Raw genomic sequence first — 22,851 nt, 5'->3', positions numbered from 1 at the left:
GGTTTTGCTAATCAAAATGTAAGTTTAGAGGTTGGATTTGCTCCATATTCTCATTTGGAATGATTATCAGACTATCTGTGACAAAGCACCAGCAATAGCATACCACCATGACCCAAGCGCAGATTCAGTGGCACCTTTTCCGTGAAAATTACCACAAAATGGGTTCTCCCAGAAGGACATGTTTTGCTGCTTTACAAAATTACCACAAAATGGGTTTTCCCAGAAGGACATGTTTTGCTGCTTTACATTGTTAACTACGCTTTCTTTGGTGCATCCTTCACAACCTGAGGGAAGTTAGGCACTTCATCATTTAAACAGGACAAATGCACAAATTTGTGCTCACTTTCTGGTTCCCACCCAGAAAATTGGCAGAAAAAAAAACAATGTGACAAGTTTCATTGAGCACCTACTATGTTAAGTGCTCAGGGGGTAAAGGAGGATGGGGAGAGCTGTGAAATAAAAAAATAAACAGCTGGTTCCACCTACCATTGCTTTAAAAGACTAAGCAGGCTGTGACCAAAAACCTTTTTAAAAAAGCTTCAAAGGAGTATCAGCAATGTATGGTAATTCTAGTTAGCCAAATAAAATCTAAATTTAATGACATATCTTTGTAACTATGACTACAGGGCTCTAAGGATGTTCAGGTAAATATGAATCAAATAACTCTCTCTGCAAGTTCTATTGTATTTATAGCTTGGGCACCTGTGGTCAGAGAGAGAATTTATCTTTTCTGCTCATAATGTGCTTGTATGTTTTTAAATGAAAAATACATGCAAATTAAAATCACATTTTATTTTTAACAAATCACATTTATAAAAAATACAAAATTATATTAAAATATATAAAATTCATTTAGGAAAGGAAGATGGTGGCATAGGTAAATGCCTATACTCGCCACAACCCACAATCACATCAAAATTACAACTAAAATACAGAACAACCATCATCCAGAAGCACTGGAAAGCTGGCTGAATGGAAGTCCTACAACTAGAGAAGTAAAGAAGAAAGCACTCTGAGACTGGTAGGAGGTGCAGAGGCATGAAACAGGCTAGACCGGCACCCATGTGTGCCGCTTTTTTAATCAGGAGGGAGGCCGCCCGGAGGAGCAAAGGGGTTCCAGCCCCACACCAGATCCCCAGCACAGGGTCCCAGAGCTGGGGAAAGAGGTCCCTACGGGCAGTAAGAACAACAGGCTATAAAAACTGGTACAGATTGGGGCTCAGTGACACAGGCTGCTGGAGACCCAGCTGTTCCTCTTAAAAGGCCAGGACCACAAACTGAACTTACAAGTCACACTTCCTCTACGCTCCAGCACCAGGGTGAGGCTCTGGGGAACACAGACACATATGAGGAGGAACTGGATTGTCTGGCATCAGGGCAGGAACTCAGGGGTGGCTTTCTCCCAGAGGTGCATGCAGGGATCATTGTTCCTATGCTGGGACTTCCTCAGTAGCAGGGCTGACTGGCAGCCATTTCTGTTTGCTCCACCCTGCTAATTCCCTAAGACCCCACCTCATCTAATTAAAAACTCCACCCAAGGTGTGTGCAGCAGCTTTTGCATATGAATGGCCTATCCTTCCTCAGAGTAAAATCTCTCAACAAGCTGCAGCTGGCTCAAGGGGTCCCAAACCTATCAATAAAAGGCCAGGACCTGGCACCAGCACCAGCCTGCCTTGCTTCACAGATGGGCCTCATCCAGGCACTCCCAAACCTGATACAAAAGGAGGAATCTGCAGATCTCTCTGGAGCTCCTGCTAGATCAGTGGTTCTCAACCTTCCTAATGCTGTGACCCTTTAATACAGTTCCTCATGTTGTGGTGACCCCCAATTTCATTGTTACAAATTGAACATAATTAAAGCATAGTGATTAATCACAAAAACAATATGTAATTACATATGTGTTTTCCGATGGTCTTAGGCAATCCCTGTGAAAGGGTCGTTTGACCCCAAAGGGGTCGTGACCCACAGGTTGAGAACCGCTGCGCTAGATGACCCCAGGCAGTGGCTGACTTTGCATCTCCCTAGAGACCCAAGAGCCAGTTTACCCAGTGGTCAGTGTCAGACCATATAAGATTACAACTACATATCCATAAGTGACACACTAAGCGGGCAGACTCAGTGAGCACCAAAGCCCCCCTGAAACAAGTCCTGCTCCATAGGGGTGTCTCCTGCACAGCAGCTCTCCCACTATAGTCGCAGCTGGTCCTCGCAGCCAAATGGCCTAGTGGACAGTTCCTCCCAGTGACACCAACAGCAATCAAGTCTCAACTACAAGACTGTGCTCACAGCCCACAAAGGGGTGCACCTAGAGTTCCCTGCCCAGGTGACTGGGGAGGCTGAGCCACTGGCCCCTATAGAACACCTGCTACACAAGGCCACTCTACCAACACAAGGAGACATAGCAGCTCTACCCAATACAAAGAAACAAACACAGGACACAACCAAAATGCAGAGACAAAGAAACAGAAGATGAACCCAAAGAAGCCCACACTAAGATACATCATAATTAAAATGCAAAAGGTTAGAGACAAAGAGAGAATCTTAAAATCAGCAAGAGAAAAGCAGTTAGTTACCTACAAGGGGATGCCTATACAACTCAGCTGATTTTTCAACAGAAACTATGAAGACCAAAAGGGGGTGGCAAGAAATATTCAAAGTAATGAATAGCAAAGACCTATAAGCAAAATTACTCTGCCCAGCAAAGCTATCATTTAGAATTGAAAGTCAGATAAAGAGCTTCACATACAAGAAAAAGCTAAAGGAGTTCATCACCTCCAAACCAGTATTATATGAAATGTTGAAGGGTATTCTTTAAGAAGAGGAAGAAAAAGAGAAAAAAGATAAAAAATATGAACAAAATGCCAACAAATACATACCTATCAAACAATTAAATCTAAAAATAAAAATAAATGAATAAGAAATCTAATGAACAGAATAGACTGATGAATAAAATAGAATCAGAGGCATGGAAATGGAACAGGCTGACAATTCTCAGAGGGAAGGGGGTGTGGGGGCAGGAAGAGATTAAAAAAAGACCTTACATGCATACATGCATTACCTATAGACATAGACAATAGGGTGGTGAAGAGCTGGGGGGTGGGGATGGAGAACCAGGTGGAGAGGGACAATGGGGAGAAAAAGAGGGACATCTATAATAATCTCAACAGTAAAGATTTAAAATATGTATATATAAAATTTAGTAAAAAGTTATTTCAACTCAGTTTTTTCAACTAATCCATAAAGTTGATGGAATATTATTTTATTTTCACATACCCGAGGAATTCAATTTACTAAATATCTTGTGCTCCCCAACATTCCAAAATATCTTTTGGCAAGTCTTTCCTTTGAATTTCGAAAGATTTTACAGTCTGAAATGTCGAAGTCTTCTCTACCAAATGTGTTACACAATGAAATATTGCCTCTTACAGCATTAGATCCGGCAATGAGAGGATATGTTTGTACATATTCCCATGACCAAAATACAGGTATGATCATCTCACTGACCTGTAGATAGTTCTCTTTGTTCAATACCAGTTTCAATTATATGGTGAATTGAAAGTATAAACTTCATATAAAAAGCATGCATCAAATGAGAAGACTTCGTTCAATCTCATTTTAAGATTTTTCAAATTCTCTAGTACCAGATAGATATTATCAAGATTTACCTTCCAAAAGTTTTGACTTAAGCAGATAGTCATGAGTTGTCTGATAACGTCCTACAGCAGATGCAATGGCAAAGAATACCATTACAAGAATTTATTTCACAAAATTTATCTGGAAAGCTAAAATTAGAATTTTCTTTCCCCTAAATTTTGGCCCAAGAACAGACAGTCACACACAACTTTCATCTCTATGATGAGACTCCTTATTTTAGAACTAACGTCCTGGGAATTTGTAGCACTGTTGCATAGGAAACAAACCAAAGATCTGAAATAAATTTTTCAAAATAATTATTTACAAGTAGATTTTTAAATGAGGTGAAATTCATTAGTTACATTACTGAGGAAGAAAAGTCTCAGAAATCTTGTCCATGAACTCAGCAAGATTTGTCTACAAGATACTTGGATCAAATTCTATTCATTCAAGAGCAGCCAGAATGGTAAGAATTATAATAATCTGTTTATTTTTTGTAAAATCCTTAAATATTGGGTTCTTAAAGCAAATAATGTCTTAATCATTTAATTCCTGAGAATTAAAGCTGATTAATATTCTAGACAAGTAAAACTTCACCAGATTAGGTTAATCAGTAGAGACCACTCTGTATTAGTGTAAAAACTGACCACCAAATACTTAAGACTGAATCTTTTCATTCCAAGGACAAAAACAAATTTAAATTAATCTCTACACAATGCAGAGATCCACACAGTGGATCTTTACCTATAAAGGTAAAGTAATCAGAGCATAGGTACGTATAGGTAGTACTATGCCTGGCAGTCAGGTAACTTTAACACCTATTTGTTGAATAAATGAATGAACAGCAGCCCAATAAGGAGTATTTCAGGCTAACAGCAGTTGAATATGTGAAAGTTATTAAACATGTGCCTAATAGACTAAGCCACTTGAGGTAAGATCATTCGGTAACTTTCTATTCATCTAGGATCACAACAGCTACTATATAAAGGCCCAACATGATTGAAGACAATGAATTAATAAATTTAATTCCTAGTTCCTCCCAACATTTTCTGTGTGCTCAGGTTTTGTCAGGCCATAGAAATATAACAGCACTGTGCAATAGGAAAAAACCCACCCCAAAACACTGGTTGAAAATATCTACAGAACACATGTGAGGGCACAGGTGTTCCTGAAGAAAGGTGCAGAATGTCGAACACCTCAGGCCCTAGCATTTCCGAATGCAGATAGTTATCCAAGGGGACATGCCATGACCTCACTCCATCTGCCCCTTTAGCCATGTGTCAGCAGAAGCCTGACTCCAGGAGGGTTCAAGCCCCAGTTTGAGAACCTCAAAGAGAAGATAGAGCTGTCCTTCCTGTTGGTGGAGTAAGAAAAAAGTCCAGCAGGGAATCGTGGCTCCCTTGCAGGCCGCTCAGAATAAATGATGTACCCTAATTTAAAAGCGAATGCTGTATTTTAAGCATCGGACTGTATGTGGACTTTAAAAGATCACTCTGGCAGAAATTAAGAACATAGATGCAAAGACTAGATCATTTATGAGAGTAAATACTTGTAGAGAATCACTAGCTGAATGCATACTAGACTAAAATTTCAAAAAGAATAGTTGAGGCACAGGTTCAGGCCCACCACTTTCTTGATATTGGACCACACAAAGGAAGTTTAATTTTTTTGAGATTCTATTTTCTCATGTAAAACCTGTTTTTCTCCTTCCATTTCATGTGTGTAAGCTCAAGATAGTAATTCCTATTTCATAGAGCATTTGCAAGTTTAAATGAAAAAAACACCTGTATATACATATGTGTACATACATGCATGTGCATACATAAATATAGCAGCCAGTCCTCTAGAGTGGGAGATTAGGTGAACACTAAAATTAACAAGAAAACCACAGTTCGTCCTTCTTAAGCTTATAATGCAAAAAGTATATGAACATGCTTCATAAACTGCAATGTGTCTGATAGATAAAAGACTATTATTAAGTCAGCAGCATTGTTATAAAATTTGCAATGATTAATGTGGCATTTCAGCAATTTTAAAATCCAACATTTGACATCTTCTCAAGATACTCAAGGAAGGAAATAAGTTATTCCTATCACATATACAAGTACATCTCTGTTTGGCTGACAGAAGTCATGTTTAGTGCTAAAAGACCAGAACACTTCATTAAGTTGTTGCATTGTTTCCTCAACATGTCTGAGGAAACCAAGACACATTCCATTCCAAATACAGGATTACCCTTTAGGGAAGAGCCTTCTGTTTTCATGAAGTCCTATTGTAACCACAAGGAAAGAAAAAAAAAGAAACTTAAAGGCCAGATTAAGCAACCCCAGCTCCATGCCAAAGAAATAGACTCTAGCCTAAGACAGAACAACCTTCTAGCCCTGCTGACAGCACCTTTGGATCCTCTTTTTGAGCAGTGCCAATTTTTCTGAAGTGTTTAGATGCCTTTGCCAGCACTGGCTTTTCATCAACTTGATTGTATGAAGTGGCTAGGCAATGTCTGAGATAAGCTATGAGAAATACAAATAGAGTAATTCACATCTACTAATGCATGGACTGCTATCCATGGAGTGCTATCCTCACCCCAAACCAAAGTATGTGAATCTCTAGTTACTTCCCAAAAATGTTGGTTTTCAGTCTGTACAAGTAGAACAGCTGGGCAGCCAAGCCCTACAACATCAGGAGCAGCTGGGAGATCTGTCGCTTCCTTTCCCTGTTCACAAAAGGCCTGTATCAAGGTAACCCATGCACTGAACTTCACAGTTGGGATTTGTTTCCCTAGTTTAAGGTCTTTGTCCTTGCTTTAAAGTAAATATTTGCAGAAGTGTCAACACAACTTTTTTTTCAGTCACAATTTTGTCTCTTATATCATTATCTAAGGGGTGGTCTGTTATTAACCAGATATCACTTGCCCTCCATTCTCTGTTCTCCTTGCCTTTAAGTTATTCTAGGACTCATTGCATTGCACTAGGCTATGAGCTCCCAGCTGGCAAAAACTATGACTTTTTCATCATAGTGTCCCCGAGGCCTATTAAAGAGCCACTGTTTACACACCAAGAACTCTTTTTCCTACATTTTGTTCAGTTTCTTGGTTACTTTCCACCATCATTTAAAATACTCAATGGCCAAAATTTTCTGTCCTCTAGTAGGTGTGAAGGTGACCATCAATCAGAGTTGGCTTCATACGCACACTTACAAAGAGATTTGGGGGTCTTCTGAAAGGTGCTCATCCCCAAGTAAATGCTTTCATTGGTTTACCAGTTAGTCCAAAGCTCCTACAGAATTTTCCAATGGGCTCTCCACAGAACACCAGTGCCAAAGGAAACAAGTAGGTGTTCTGTGGTCACATAGGTTTGGGAAACACTGTATGTTATACCAAATTCTTAGAAATTTACAATTTGCATTATATACTAAGCTCTGAACAGTCTTGTCATAAAGAAAAAGAACATTTATATTTACTAGTATTTAGTCCAGCATGTCTCAAAAATATGTAATCATGAAATTCTTTCTTGTATCTCACTGTCATAAAATGCTACATTAAGATATTAAAAGTCAATGTAAAATGAAAATATATCCTGATAGGAATTACATCATAAAATTCAAAGAGCCCCTTGGGGAAGAAATAGAGCAGTAGATGATTTAATGAGTAGCTTTCTCTCTGAACCACAAGGTCACCCTTGAAATGGCTGGGTGGCATTTCCCACTCTCCCTGTGAGCAATTGATTCACATGCCACTAGAGCTGAGATAGATAGTGGACTCTATTAGCTGAGAGTTCAAGACCAGGATTGCAAAGTTAGCGTGTGAAGGGACAATGTCTAGAACCCAGCTGGTCTGCAAAGCCAAAGGAGACACTTTGCTGTGGCCTGTGCCTATTAGAAACAATTGGGTGGGGAGAACAGACCTGGAATCTTTACTTCACTTCAACATAAAGCTATTGCAGTCTAAAACATGATCTCTGAATCTACAAAATGAAATTTAACACCTACTTCGGGGAGTTTTAAGAATAAGAAGTAATGCAGGCGTGCTTTCTCGTTCAGCTCATTCGTTCCTTTTGAATTTCCCACGGTCACTAGCAGTCACAAGCACAAAGCAGAAACATTAAACTTTATTAAAAGATTAAGTAAATTGATCAACTATTCCAAATAATTTCTCATATTTCAAGTACTTCAAGTTTTCCACAGGAAAGGTATATAATGCCCTGGCCAGTTTGGCTAAGTGAATAGTGCGTAGGCCTTCGGACTAAAGGGTTCCGGGTTTGATTCCAGTGAAGGGCACCTACTTCAGTTGTAGGCTCAACTCCCAGCCCAGTGGGGCAGAGTGGGGCACGTGCAGGAGGCAACCAGTCTGTCTGAGAGATACCAATGTTTCTCTCCCGGTCCCCCTCTCTTCCACTCTCTCTAAAAATCAACGGAAAATATCTCAGGTGAGGATTTAAAAATAAGGTATATAATAAACTCCAGGTATTTTACATGTTTAAGTTTAAAACACTCCAGGCACTTCTAAGTTTAATCATTTTAACAATCCTACTAGGTAGGTCCTGTAATCATCTCTATTTTGCGTATGGGAAAGCCAAGGTGCAGAGAGTTCAATGCTTGCCCTGTGATACACAGGTTCTGTGCTGCGGAGCTGGGACCAGACCAAGGTAGGCTGCTCAGATGCTCAGCTGCCAATAAAATGTTGACTGTTTAACTTTATGTAGTGACTTTCCGGATTATAGTATTAAATTGACAGTGAGAAGAAAATATTTTTTTTAAATTGTGAGAGTGTAAGAAGCATCCATAAATCACTTTATATTTTAAACAGAATTAAGGTCTGCCTAGATTTGACCCACTCTAGAACCACCCAGTTGAATGGCCTTATCCACATGAAAATCTGTATGATTTTTGCAAGAGTGTTTGCATTTCCTGATTGTGTCAGTTATTCTAATTAAGGCATCAGGTGTGAATTGACAAACTATTGTTTTCCACACAGATAACACAACCAAAGCTCAACTTCATTTATTCACTCTTACTTTCTCACATGGAGAAATTGGCTTAACATCTGTTAGGTAACAATCACATATGCAAATGTTAATAAACAAATTCAGAACAAACTCTGCACTCGGTGAGTCTTTTCCATTTATCTTAATACATCACAGGAGATCTGTGGTGAGACGTATGGCCCTTAGCATCTGTTCCTGGAAATTAACAGGATCTTACATTTGTAATAATCCTGTGGGATCTGCCATGAAATTGCAAATTCAGATTTAAACACTGGGGAACAATATTAGGACTTCATATAACTCATGATCATATAACTCATCCTGACTCTTTTAGGAGTTGAGGTGAAATTGCATAGGCCACTGTTCCTAGGTACTGGAAATCTTTGTGATACATGACTAAAAATATTCTTCTCGGTAGGAATTTTGACATTATGTGAAAAAGTTCTGGACACCCTCAAGGTGTTTAAAATATCTCTATAACATAAAAGTAAAGTAAATTAATAATAATTTTGCTAATATATTTTCACTTATTAGAAAATTAACTTTTATTATAGATAGCATAGTCATATTTGTATCATGTCTTTGAAGTTTTTCTTTTTTCAATTGTGTAAAGTATGATAGTCTTTCATACCATTTCAGAATTCTCATATTTGAATCATCTAGCAATTATCACAAAATCATCCATTGTTCATTTTGTCAGTGTTTAAATCAGAAAACTACAATTATTAAATCTATCCAACTAAATAAGCCATCTTTAAAGGAATCCTAAAAAAAAAAAATACTCATTGGAGCTGAGTTTGACACCTAACATACTCAATTAGAACCAGGTTATAAAGACAAAGGAAATTATCTAATTTCACTCAATATTTTTATGAAATTAGCTGAGTGGCATCACTTAACTCAGATTGGGAATAGGTTCACTAAATTCAAGTATCAAGAATTACAATTAGGTAGGAAAATTAAGATTTCAAAACTTGAAATATAAGATGTTTTATGGCTATAAAGTTTAATGTCTGAAATTACAATAAGAAAAAGAAAAACATAAGAAATACAACTCAAGTATCAGATATATGGCTCTGATATTTAATAAAACGTGAAGATAAATTTTATTTACTACATAATGTATCAACATTGTTTAACATAGAGATACTTCATCATTCAGCAACTTTCATTCATACCTACCCTTACTTAAGACAAATCCACTTTATTTCCTACCCTTTAAGTAATAGCCTAAGTGCAAATTACACTTTAAAGAATTATAACTGAATTTAAAATACTATGAGCTTCTCAGAAAACTTACCTTACCACCATAAATAAAAATACAATTGGCCTTACTTCATCCTCATAAGTACTGAATTCCCAGCTCAGAATCTCCATCATTCTGGTAACAGCTTATTTCCTAGTGAAAAACCGTCTCTGGGTAAAACACATGAAGCCCATAACATTCCCTTGATGCCAAAGGCTCCAAACCATAGAAGCCAAAGCTACATTGAGGGGACAGTGTTCAGGGGACAGGTGGGGTGGGACAGGCCGACACTTGGAAGGAGTAAGGAAGAGAAGCAATAGAACATTGGGTTGGCCCTTAATTTGTCAGCATTGTGCTAGGTGCCTGATTCATACCATTTTGTTTAATCCTTATAATTATTTTTAGATAAATGTTATGTTTGCCATTTCTTCAGGTTGGAAAACTGAAGCTCAGGGAAGTTATGTAGCTTCAAGTTGTCTTCATCTTATCATTAACTAGGAGTTAAGCAAAAGTTTGAAACCTGGTCTGATTAACCGGAAAGCCCATCTTCTTCCCCTCCCTCTTCAACCTGCCGGGAAAGTTCTGGAAGCCAGTGGAGGAGGGGGCAGGAAAGAGAAGGTGGGGAAGCAGTTACTACTTGCCATTCTTGTCCCAGCATCAAGAAGAGATCAGGATTCTGGAGAAGGCTGTGCATAGTTTTTAAATAAGAGTCCAGAGACGAAGTATAATTTTGAAAGGCATTTGAGGGTCAGAGGAGCTTAGCTAAAGGAGCTAAGATCCAAGATCTAAATTCTCAGGTCTTAAGTCTAAGGCTCCTCGTCCTCAGGACCCCATGCTTTTTATTAACACAATTTGTCCTGAGGAGAGGCAGAGATAGACACTTCAAAGGCTGGGGGTTTCCTACAGAGTCCATTGTCAGAATGGGGGAATTAGCCTACGGCTGTTCAGGTGTTTGGCCAGTAGGAGGCAATAACATGTAGATTAAGATGCCTGTTAGCTGTCTGATAGCCAAGAAATCAATTTAATGTATCCTATTCAGGTTTGGGGAAATGCCTTCAGCCATTTCCAGATGAGGCCCTGATGTCATGTTGGAATTGGTCTCCGGCAACTACTGAAGGGCAAAACAGGGGAGTGGGAAGGTGCTCAACTGTTTGGACAGGCTACTTTGCGGCTCTAGGTGGAGACTCTGTCGCTCTAAAAGCTCTAAGAGGCCATCAACTTTAAACCTGTACTTGATGAGAGACAACCTTGTATCTCTGTAACCGCAGGTCACCTGGATACCTGCACTCTCTAGAGAAAAATGTTGAAAACAAACCAGAACCAATGCTAACTCCTGACTCGTTCAGGAACAAGACCAAGAAGACATAAGAACAGCGGTGCAAAATGATGGGTGTGCTACTAAGCAACTGCAATTTAAATATTTGATAGGCGTATACACAAAAGAATGAGTGAATAAATGACAAAGACCTTCAATGAACAGTAGCCGATTGTTCGCATAGAAACAAGAATCCCCGGGAGCTCGGACCCTGGCACAGCATGCAGTGGAGGGTGCATGGTGCTGTCGGGAGGACTAGCACAGGAAAGACAGTGCCTAAGGCCCAGCACTTAGAACAGACACCTTAGATGACCTGCAAATCTCTCGCTTTTACTTTTAAATTTTACTAAATTTATTGAGGTGACATTGCTCAATGAGATTATATAAGTTTTACCCTGGCCAGTGTGGCTTAGTTGGTTGGGTGTCATCCTGTGCACCGAAGGATTGCCAGTTTGATTCCAAGTCGGGGCACATACCCAGGTTGCAGCTCAATCCCTATTAGGGGTGTAGGAGGCAGCCAACCAATATTTCTCTCTCATGGATGGGGGGTTTTTTGTGTGCTTAATATTAGATAGATGATAGTTAGTTAGATAGATAGATAGATAGATAGATAGATAGATAGATAGATAGATAGATAGATAGATAGATATCTTTCAAAGAGAGGAAGGGAGAGAGTGAGAGAGAGATAGAAACATCTATGTGAGAGAGTAACATTGATTGGCTGCCTCCTACATGCCCAGTGGGGGAATCCAACCTGCAACCTCCTGTTACAGGGGAGGACAACCCACCAACTGAGCCACGCCAGCCAGGGCAAAGATAAGATTTTTGAAGTTGTCAAACTCCTTTTGGGCACTAATGTCAAAATGATATGAATCAACAAAAGAAAACAGATGTGAGTTTTCTTTGACATTGCAGTAAACAAAAGCCAGTGCTATTTTAAGGTAGGAAAGGCTGGGCACATTATGAAACAGTTTTGGATTACTGCATTATTTTAGTGAATTCTGAGAAATGTATAATGGGAGAGGTCAAGAAAAATTGGTCAAAATCAGAGGATGACTAAAAACAATGTGATTGAAAGAAACAAAGTAGAGTTATTAAAATTCTACTTCAAATATGTTCTTTTTAAGAAAATGCATTCCCTGAATATTCTAGTTTATGATACATTATTATGTTGTGCAAAGATACTCTAAACAGAGTTTTTTGACTAGCAAACTGTGCTCTCTTTGGAAGACCAGCACTACATTTAAATATACTTTTTGGGACTAAATCTAATATGCAAATCCATGTATGATGCATGAATAGATAATCAATACCTGAGATTTGTTTCCTCCTATGTAGTAACTTTGGAAAGACATGTCCTTGTTCTAAAGATAAATGCTCAAAATATTTGTATATCCACTCTATGAAATGCCTTCGGGGCTTGTGCCACATCCCTTTTAAATAACCTCGACGGTGGGGAATTATTGCATGTTGAGGGCGATCTTAATGTTTGGAAAATAGCCCAAAGTAATTATATGCTGAGCCCAGTGAATGAGGTGGGGATTGTTAGGCAATACCACTGTGGGTTGAAAAATGCAATGTGCCTCTAAGGCAAGGCAACAGCAAAAGTGATGATGCTTTAAAAAGTATTGCTAAAGAGGTTTGTGGTTGTTAATGAAAAATTCTAGGGAGCTGGAGGTTTCTGGAATACTTGCTCACCAAAAACAAGCCCCCTTTTATTACCATCTGTCCTCCCCCAGCCCTGTAATCTGACCTTGAGGATGACCCACCGGGGGGCTGTGTGCTGCAGCAGCTCTGCCTGGTGCTGGGTGGCGAGCCTGGCTCTGACTTCAGGCCCCAGCGCCAACAAGAGTCAGGATTAGCCTACGGTGGGCAAGCTCCAATCTTGAGTCTAAAACAGTACTGAAGTCAGGTGAGAGCGGCACCTGCAAGTCCAACCCTCTTACTTGCCCTACATCCACCTGCGGTCTTTGTGCACCTCCCACTTCCTTTGCTGAATGACCGACTTGTCCAACTGAGATCTCATGAGGTCTGCAAGGCCACTGAAATGCTACACTTTGACTCAAAATATCTTTTTCTGACTCAAATCTTATTTATAAAGTTCTATGCCCTTGCAGTTTCATTTGGCCTCAATTAATAACTCTGTGTGGCTTGGTTTTCTTTATAGGCATGTCTGATCATAAACTCTGGGTGGTAAAATTCCTTCATTTCTGCAAAGCTTCACATAGTCAATTCTAAACCAGATTTGACTTCATTTTGTTGTTCTGGTTACTACCATCCCGATGATTTACCTGCGATTCTGAGTTGGAAGCAAGTAAGGGAGAATTACTGAAATATTGGAATTGCCAAAACCTAAGCTAGATTGTCTCTCCTTCAAACCAACTGCTCTGAACATCCTCAATGGAGTATCTAACATGATACAAAATTATTTTCCTTAGCGGTTTCTAACATTTCTTTGAGGTAAAGTGCGAAATAATGTAAGTCTGATGGCCATTAAGAGACGAGAAAGATTTAGATGTAAAAATGCCGGTGTGCTGGCTAAAAAGCAGTGCTTTATAGTCATACCTTCTAATATATAAAAAATTATGTGCAGAAATATTACTGTGAAAATCATGAAAACATTTCTAAGCCTTGAACACCTCATTTTTCAAATGATGTAATTGGAGGAATAGAGTTTCCGTGACTTGGCAAAGTCACATAGCTCACTATTAACAGGATTGAGACTTGATCATTAGGCCTTCAGGACAGGGTCCTAGTATTCCCTGCCTATCTTCTCTAACTGGGGCACATATTCCTGTGGCCCACAGAAGGGGGCCTCTCACCCACCCACGGATGAAAGAGGAAAGGGCAGCAGGCAGGTACAGTCTGGGAAATGCAGAAGGAGGAGAACATGGCAGGAGCAGAGGCTAATCCTGCAGAGGTCTGTAATTCATTTCCATGGAGCTTTGGTTCTCAATTATCAACTCGTTAAGGTTCTACCTTCTTCCTCCTTTTCTGCACCTGTGGCCAAAACTGCTGACCTAGCACATTCGGCCACAATAGAAAACATCGATTTGTGTGGTTCCCGGAGAGCAGAAAACATTTTAAAAAATAATATGCACTTCAAGGATGATGCTGTAGTCAAGCTTTACTGCTGTCAAATGGGTTTTTCTCTATCACTGCAAAGCAAGTAAAAGGTATTAATCACCATGCTGCAAAATCCACATTTATGAAAGTTGAGAGAATGTAAATTAAATTGGTATGAATTTCATATTCAAAGACATCAAAACAAATAGCTATGAGATGCTAGCCCTAACCCTATTTTCAAACTTCTGAGATATTTAAGAGAAAACATATTTAGTCCAGGAATTTCTTGATTAATCAACTGGGAAATATTTCTTCAATATTCACTGTGTGTTATAGCCTTCGCTGGACAGCTAAAATATAATAATTGGACACAATTTTATAGTCGGAAAACCCTAGAATTATATATATATTTTTTCATAATTGTTTCTTGGTATCCAAGGGGGATTGGTTCCAGGATATACACACCAAAATCTGAAGATACTAAAGTCCCTTATCCAACATGGCACAGTATTTGTATATAACCTACACACATCCTCCTGCATACTTTTAATCATCTCTAGATTACTTATAATACCTAATACAATTTAAATTCTATGGAAATAGTTGTTATGCCCTATTATTTATGAAATAATAACAAGAAAAAATTCTGCACATGTTCAGTACAGACGCAACCATCATAGACCAAACTACGTCAGCAATAATGTGACTTTTTTTTTCCAGAGGGCAAACTGTATGTGCTAGGGATATCAAGAATTACACAGCACCCTTGAATTTGCAGATACAGGGAAGGGAGAATAGCAATTATATAACTAAGTACAAAACTCTGTGATAATATGAACCCAGTGCCAGGTGAACACAGAAGAAACAATTCATTCAGCCGGGAAAGGAGAATTAAAGAAGGAGAGACGAAGTCACATTGTTTTAACAGTAACAATGAACAATGGCACAGAGGCCTCCAGCACATCTGACCTCGGGAGTTGGGGGGACCAGGCAGTCCTTGGTTTATAACACCATGTTCCAGAGCTTACTTGGAAGTTGATTGGAACTCCAAGTGATCTGCCCATGGAAACGATGTCGCTCTTGAGGAGCAAGTCCTCCGACTAGCCCTTGACTAATAATAATGCCGACAATCTGAGTCTAGAACTAGTAATTGGAACTAGGATGCATGGAGTATTTACCACGGGTCAGGCCCTGCACCAAGCACTGTCATCTAAGCCTGGCACCGATCCTCTGAAAGAGGTGCTGCTGTTACCAACTCATTTAGCAGGTGAAATGACTGAAGAGCAGAGAGATAAAACACACGGCTGGTATGACAGGGCAAGATCTGTGCCTAAACATTCAGGCTTTAGAGCTGGGGCTCTTAATCAAAACAGTGCATTTCCCTTGGATATCAGAAACCATGTTGATACAAACACAGGAAAGAGGATGAGAAAGAAGTTTTATGTCCTGTTTCCTGTGTATAGAGCTAGCCCCCAAAAAAGATGTGCTACTTTTGGTATTAGAACTCTTCTCGGTAAACCCCTAAATGCCCAATGATATTATGACTCCCTAAAAATACCCATGACATCTAGACCATACCTACCCTACACCCACCATTTAACAACTCTCTTTCTCCATTCAGTTAAAATGTCCATTTTATCTCAACTAGGTAATAGGAGGAAAATAAGCTATGGGAGTTAACTTACACTAACATATAGATAACAATTGTCCTTTTCCCACAAATATTTAATTTTATTTTTTTAATATATTTTTAGTGATTTCAGAAAGAAAGAGAGACGGAGAGAGAGATAGAAACATCAACGATGACAGAGAATCATTGATCAGCTGCCTCCTGCACACCCCCAACTGGGGATCAAGCCCGCAACCCAGGCATATGCCCTGACCGGGAATTGAACCGTGACCTCCTGGTTCATAGGTCGATGCTTAACCACTGAGCAACGCGGCCAGGCAATATTTACATTTTAAATAAAGAGACATGTTACTCTAAGAAATGGGATGGGGAAAGTGGAATAAAATTGTAATTGGCAGCTTAGTGGGGTCCTCCCCGAGGGGACCTTGTCTGCTCTTCTGTGGGTAAGAGTACTTGGGTCTTTTCTCTGTGTCAATTTCATTCCAGCCTTAGCTCAGTCAGATCAGGCAAACCATTGTCACCATTCCCACCTTCAGTACCATGCTTGGAACCAGCCTATGATGTCTGTATTCTGTGCTGAGAGCCAGCATATTCTTTTCTCTAGTTGAGAGATGGCCCTTGTAGACAGTTCTAAGCAACAACTCTGTTCTTCAAAAGTGCTTATTTCAATGTTTCTGGGTCTGTAAACTGGCTCAAGTCCTGTGACTGGTTGAGGGGCAATGACCCTCTGTGTTGGTGAGTCTAATCAGACTTCATTCACTTGGCCTAGAACTCTCTACTTACACAGATCAAGTCAGAAGTTAGTGGATTGTCTATCTATTTCACTTCTAAGAACACATGACCAATAAGCTAAATGCCATAGGTCTTTTGAAGTAAGATGATACTGATTACTGCTTTGATTCCATTGTCCATTATGGCAACCGCGAGCACCTTGCCTTTGGCATTAGGTGGGCCACCTGGTGGCCCCTGACACCCAAGATCCAAAGATCCTCATGGCACTTACGGGATTCCAGTTTAGTGGCAGCAGTTTCCACTGTAATTTCTGACCTACAGAGAAGAGCAAGCGCAGAGCCAGGATGCCGCGCTCCCCTTCACATTTATCTCTCACAGTCGTGGTGAAGGCGGTGTTCTCTAGACCTTCCCAAAGTGGGTGAGCAGGATGTTACAGGATACACCCACTCCACCATTCCACTCTTCCTAAGCCTTTCGACCCTTTCCTCAGGGGTATACCAAGGAAGGTCTTGCATTTTAACTTCCTTTAGCATCATTTCAGCCAAACAACCAAGCTGTTGGAGCCCTTTCTAACCCCTCACATTATAACAGTGAATCCAGAATCTCTGCTTAGTGGTCCTACATCAATAAATTTGTTCTGATCCAATTTTATGTTCCTCCCACCATTATCCCACACCCTTAGCACCCATTTCCACTCATATTCCCAGATGTCTGACTGTATAAATTGGGAAATTCATGCAGTTCTTTTGGAGTGCAGTATGCCTCCTCATTAATCACACCCAGTATGTCACTTTTAGGAACCTGTTGGTAGCTGAGTCTAGTTATAGGTATAGAAGTAAAGTGGGGGGGTTGGGGTAGAAAAGTCAGCAGTGTCCACAAGGCACATTAAGTTACCATCATCTACAGGAGGCACAAACTCATATTGCTAATATCTATTCTTTCTTTCTTTACCACTACAACACTTTATCACTTGCCTTGTTTTTTGCGGAGCACACTACCAGCCAAAATATAGATGACCTTTCTCAGCTTCCTTTGAAATTAGGCAGGTGAATAATATTATTAAATGCAGGCTAACGGGATATGAGCAGAAGTGATTCACGCAACTTCTAGGTTGTGTCCTTAGAAGGTGAGGAAAGACGGTACCATCTGGGTTTGCTTCCTCCATCCTTCAGCTTGATGCAGACATGGGGACAGGCAACCTTGAACCACTGAGATGAACCACATGCAACAGCTGCAAGATAGCTGAGCAGTGATGGCCTTCCTGGGAAACCTCCTAGAGCACAGTTAGCATCCAGCTTCGATTCACCTACAGCTTAACTATCATGTGAGAGATATACAATTTACTTTATCTAAGCCACATTACCCTAAGAAATTTATATTGAAAAGAGAACTTGTGAAAAAACAGGATTATCTTTGCTTAGAACTGGCTGAAAGGGCCATCCATCAACTGGAGAAAAGAATTTACTTGCTACCAGGACAAGAATACAAACTTGCTGGGCGGGTGGCAATAATCCCTGCCTTGACTGAGCAAAGGCTGGGATGGAATTGACACTGAGAAAAGCCCCAAGTCCTCTTAACTGCAGGATAGGTTCTGGAGGCCTTTGAGCTGTGGCAGGCACTTCTGGCCCGGCACACAGGGAGGATGTGAAGAAGCCAAGAGGTAAGCTTGAGGTTTTCCAACACTGCAGGACACACAGAAAGTGAACCCAAGGAAACACTGCTGTGGACCAAGATGAAAAAGCAAAGACAAACCTAGAGGATCATCTATGAATGAGGCACTTGATTTGGACAGCGCCTGCACCCAAGGCGCAGTGACACCAACAGTGTCTGTTGTAAATGGGCAGGTTAAGGGCAGAGGGGAAGCTTGCAAGGTGCACACCAGAGAAGCCTGCAGGTGGACCATACGATGCTTGGTGTTTACGGAGTCAAATCTAAAAAGGAGAGGGAGAGGAGTGGAGAGCTCAGAGTTGGAAAAAAAAAACGGAGGGGAGAATTATCTTAGTTTGTGTAATAGAATTTTAAAAAACTTCCTAAGAGAGCAGTTAAAGAGTTAGCAAATATTTACCCCCCAGATGTCTGGAGAAATTGCAACCACACTGATACAGCAAATCCATTCTTCTTTTTTTTTGGAAAATATATTTGAAACTTGTAATTTGTTTTCAAAAAAAGTTTAAATATGCTTACTGATAATAATCTACTTTAATGCACATTTGTATCTACCAATACAGCAAAAAAAAAAAAAGAAGAATTCACAAATATCAGGTTATTCATCAGAAAACATCACCATCCTATATGATAAAACAAGGCAAACAAAAATTGTAAATTCTGCAGGAGCCTGGAAAAACATCTTTTAAATTGCTATTATATATACTTTAAAAGTACACTTAAAATTTTAAATAATTCAAAATTGTATGTTATCACTCTTAAATTTTAAAAAAAATAATTTAGCTACATATTCTATTCCCATTGGATAATTATTGGACAGTTCAAAATCATGAGCTAGTTAAAAAGCTGTACGTATGATGACTCTTTCTGTAGATATTTAGTATGCTACTTCAAGCCTCCTCATCCTTCTTGATCCTGCCATGTCCTGGTGGGTCTGAAAGGCCACGTGGAGGGTGACTGTTATAGGCCTGATATGGCTTCTCTCTCTCAGCCAAATATTTCCCAGCACAGTTTATGTTTAGCCTCAATTCAATGCGAGATATGTTTTATTTTGTTTACTTGGTTCCTAGTCCACAAAGCAACTGTTTAAATCTACAAAATTTAATATTTTACATTATACAGACTGTGTCATCATATTGTTCTTACTCAATTGCTCTTAAACATATAGGTGTGCTTACACAATTCTAAGTTCTGAAAATTTATGGAAGAATATAGTGCTACATCTTTATGACTATGTAACTCATATACAATTAACCATTAGTAGCATAGAATCTAAAAGGAAAATGTCATGTGAAAATACAGGGTGTCCCCAAAAAATGTATACACACTTCAACAGCAGATAGCTCGATTTTGAAAATGAAATGCCTTTCAATAAACACCGCCATTATAATTACTCAAAGTGTGTGTATACATTTTGGGGACACCGTATAAATAATTAAATAAATAAAATCATACTAAGTAAAAACTATGGAAATTATGGTATAGTGTCATAAAGACAGAAGTGAACACTGGCAGTATAGTTCTAGGGAGTACATATTATTTAACTCTAATGCAACTGCAAGATACATAAAATAATGAGTAAAACTACTAAACAATAATAATAATCCTCCTGCCACACACAGCCCAATTTTCAGTAGCATCATTTGGCTCTAGGAAGGTATTAAATTGCTTTCATATGCGTCCCAGGTACTTAAGTATCAGTCTCCTTATGATTCATGTTGCTGCCTGTTGGTCCGTTAACTTCCACTAACACATTCCTCAAGCATCCCTGCTCTTCTACTCATCTTCATAAATGCGATAATAATACCTGCCGTTTCGAGCACTTGCAGAGTGTCAGGCATTATATAAGGTGTGTGATGCACACTATTTCACAACCACCTAAAGAAGGTGTTAATATCTCCATTTTACAGAAAGAAAGGAGAAACCAGAAAACAACTCTATGCTCACACAGTAAAGGGCAGAGCCTGGATGTGAATAGAGGTCTCTTAGATTGCCAAGTCATAAGGTAAAATTCGTACACAAAACAAGTTTAAATATGCCCACCTATAATACCCTAGTCAGCAGTGGTTCTCAACCTGCTGGCCCTTTAAATACAGTTCCTCATGTTGTGACCCAACCATAAAATTATTTTCGTTGCTACTTCGTAACTGTCATGTGGCTACTATTATGAATCGTAATGTAAATATCTGACATGCAGGATGGTCTTAGGTGACCCCTGTGAAAGGGTCATTTGACCGCCAAAGGGGTCGCGACCCACAGGTTGAGAACCGCTGCCCTAGTGTAATGCATATTTGTGCCTACCAATACAGCAAACAAATGAGAATTCCCAAATAGCAGTTTTAATCAGAAAACATTACCATCTTATATGATAAAACAAGGTAAAACAAAAACTATATATTCTGCAAGAGCCCTCCCCCAAATGTCAAATTTAAAGCATCCTACTTACCTCTGACTATGAGCAAGATCTCTCTCTCTTTTTTTTTTGTAAAGCAACATACCCATGACAGGGTGGACACACAGCTCCAACATCCATTGCCCAGGTGACAAAGTGACTGAGCCCATCTCTGTTTATAACATATTTTATTTTAAACTTAGACTACAGATTTCTAATTCTTTTCACTTTTCAGTTTCCTGAAAGTGATAAGTATGATCTACCTGCATCAGGCCAAGGAGGTGTGACAGAAAAGGAAGTGACTTTAAATGCTGTGAGCGCAGCCTTCTGTCAGTGAAAGCTCCTACCCCTGAGAGCTTCCCCAGAGGTTGGGAAAACTAAACTCTGAGCAGGCTCCATGTGAATTCTTGGGGTGGGGTCGGGGGGGAGGGGTTGTAAATGTGATTTCAATGTGTTAAAGGTGTGTGATGCACACCCTCAATGTGTTACATAGAGGACAATATATTAAACAATAGAGAGAAAATGATGTTTACATAGCCACGCCTATACATATTTTTTAAATGACTCCATATTTTTGCTCAGATTCTAGTCCAACTACCTCTAAAGAGAATTTTAGAGATTCTTCCTGGATTTCCACTATTACCCAAGTATGGCTTTTTTCAGAGTCCTAGTTAGTTGGCTGATTCTTTCTGTGTGCTACCCAGTCCCCTGTTGTGCTTTGTTTTCTCCCAACTCTGGTCCCTTCATCTGGGGGAAGGCATAAGCTATTGATGCTTAAGCTACCATGGCTTGGCCCCTCCTGGACCAATCTATTCTGTCCAACCAGGCAACCCTACAAATGGTTGTCATCTCTTCTAGGCAAGACATTAAGGGAACTCCAAGCATCACTAGGCAAGATGGAACGACTGGGTCAGGAGCATGTGAATAACAATACACCAATCCATTCCCAGGAATAGGCTGAGATCATACACTTTAAAATAGGTGGGACAGTGGGATCACGTTAAAAGAAAATAAACATAAACATATTTCTAAAGTGCTCAATAATGACCAGCTACCATAACAATTATTCAAGACTGCATGAAAATATGAAAAGTTTTGTCTGGATATGTTTTTAAATGTATTATTTGAAGAAAAAAGTCAGAATGGCTAACCAAGTAGTCAGAGATACTTTAGGAGATCTTTAAAATTTCTAGTTTCTATTGGCCTGGGAAAATCTGTCACTAGGTGTTCATTTTGAGTGGCAAATAACATGTTATGTTATATTATTGCTTTCTCAGGCTTGTAACACTCAAGAGCCACAAAACACCTGCATCATAGAGGCCCTCCACCACTTATCACATTTCTGTAAATTTACTTTACCGGCAAAAAGAAAGGAAATATTGAGCATCAGATTAAACACAATAGCAGTTAATTTTTAACATCCATCATTAGGTGCAAAGGCTGGAGAACCTCTGCAGAATTTTTTCAACAATGATGTTAGACAAATGGGCTGAAAGTGAAATACATAAGCTTCTTCAAAGTGTTGGCTTTGAAGGCTGCCTTGCCCAGATATAAAAATAGATGGTTAAAATGTAAAAATCGATTCTAATGGCAAACAGATCACTGCACTCCCCATGTCCAGGATATTAGGAAAACCTGAATATTTGATTTAGGAGCACCTGGGGAGTAGGCAGACCTGAAAACCCTCCAATAACCTTGAAAACATCCACTTCCTCTAGAAATGAATGCTCAAATCGGGCCAGGGCTGCCCAGCCCCCTTTGTCCCTTCAAGTACAGGGATTAGAAGGCATCATTGATCATTGTATGGTAAGTGAGTTGTCTTTGCCAAGCAGCAACCAGCAAGTGAGGGGATGGGCGATGGGATAAGTCCTAAGTTCTTCCCAGGAGTTCTCCTCCCTTACAGTCAGGGAGGGAAGTTCCAGGCGCCTTTCACCTTTTCACTAGGCATGGCGGGCAGGGAAGCGCAGGAGAGCAACAGGCTCTGAACCAGCGGTTCTCAACCTTCCTGATGCCACGACCCTTTAATACAGTTCCTCAGGTTGTGGTGACCCCCAACCATAACATTATTTTCGTGGCTACTTCATAACTGTAATGTTGCTACTGTTATGAATCGTAATGTAAATATCTGATATGCGATGTATATTTTCATTGTTACAAATTGAACATAATTAAAGCATAGTTTAATCACAA

At 39.6% G+C, this 22,851-nt stretch overlaps 1 protein-coding gene across 1 annotated transcript in view; it reads right to left on the bottom strand.

Annotated features, from left to right (window-relative positions):
• PIEZO2 (piezo type mechanosensitive ion channel component 2) overlaps positions 1–22,851 on the bottom strand; it is a 336,655-nt gene that overhangs the window by 311,126 nt on the left and 2,678 nt on the right. The window contains exon 2 of the mRNA XM_015563603.1: positions 16,876–17,009. Within this exon, the coding sequence (XP_015419089.1) occupies positions 16,876–17,009 (134 nt within the window). The remainder of the gene's footprint in view (positions 1–16,875; positions 17,010–22,851) is intronic.

This window comes from Myotis davidii, unplaced genomic scaffold, assembly GCF_000327345.1.
Source record: "Myotis davidii unplaced genomic scaffold, ASM32734v1 scaffold78, whole genome shotgun sequence".
Classification (NCBI taxonomy): Eukaryota; Metazoa; Chordata; class Mammalia; order Chiroptera; family Vespertilionidae; genus Myotis; species Myotis davidii.
This window is presented reverse-complemented; position numbering and strand designations above follow the sequence as displayed.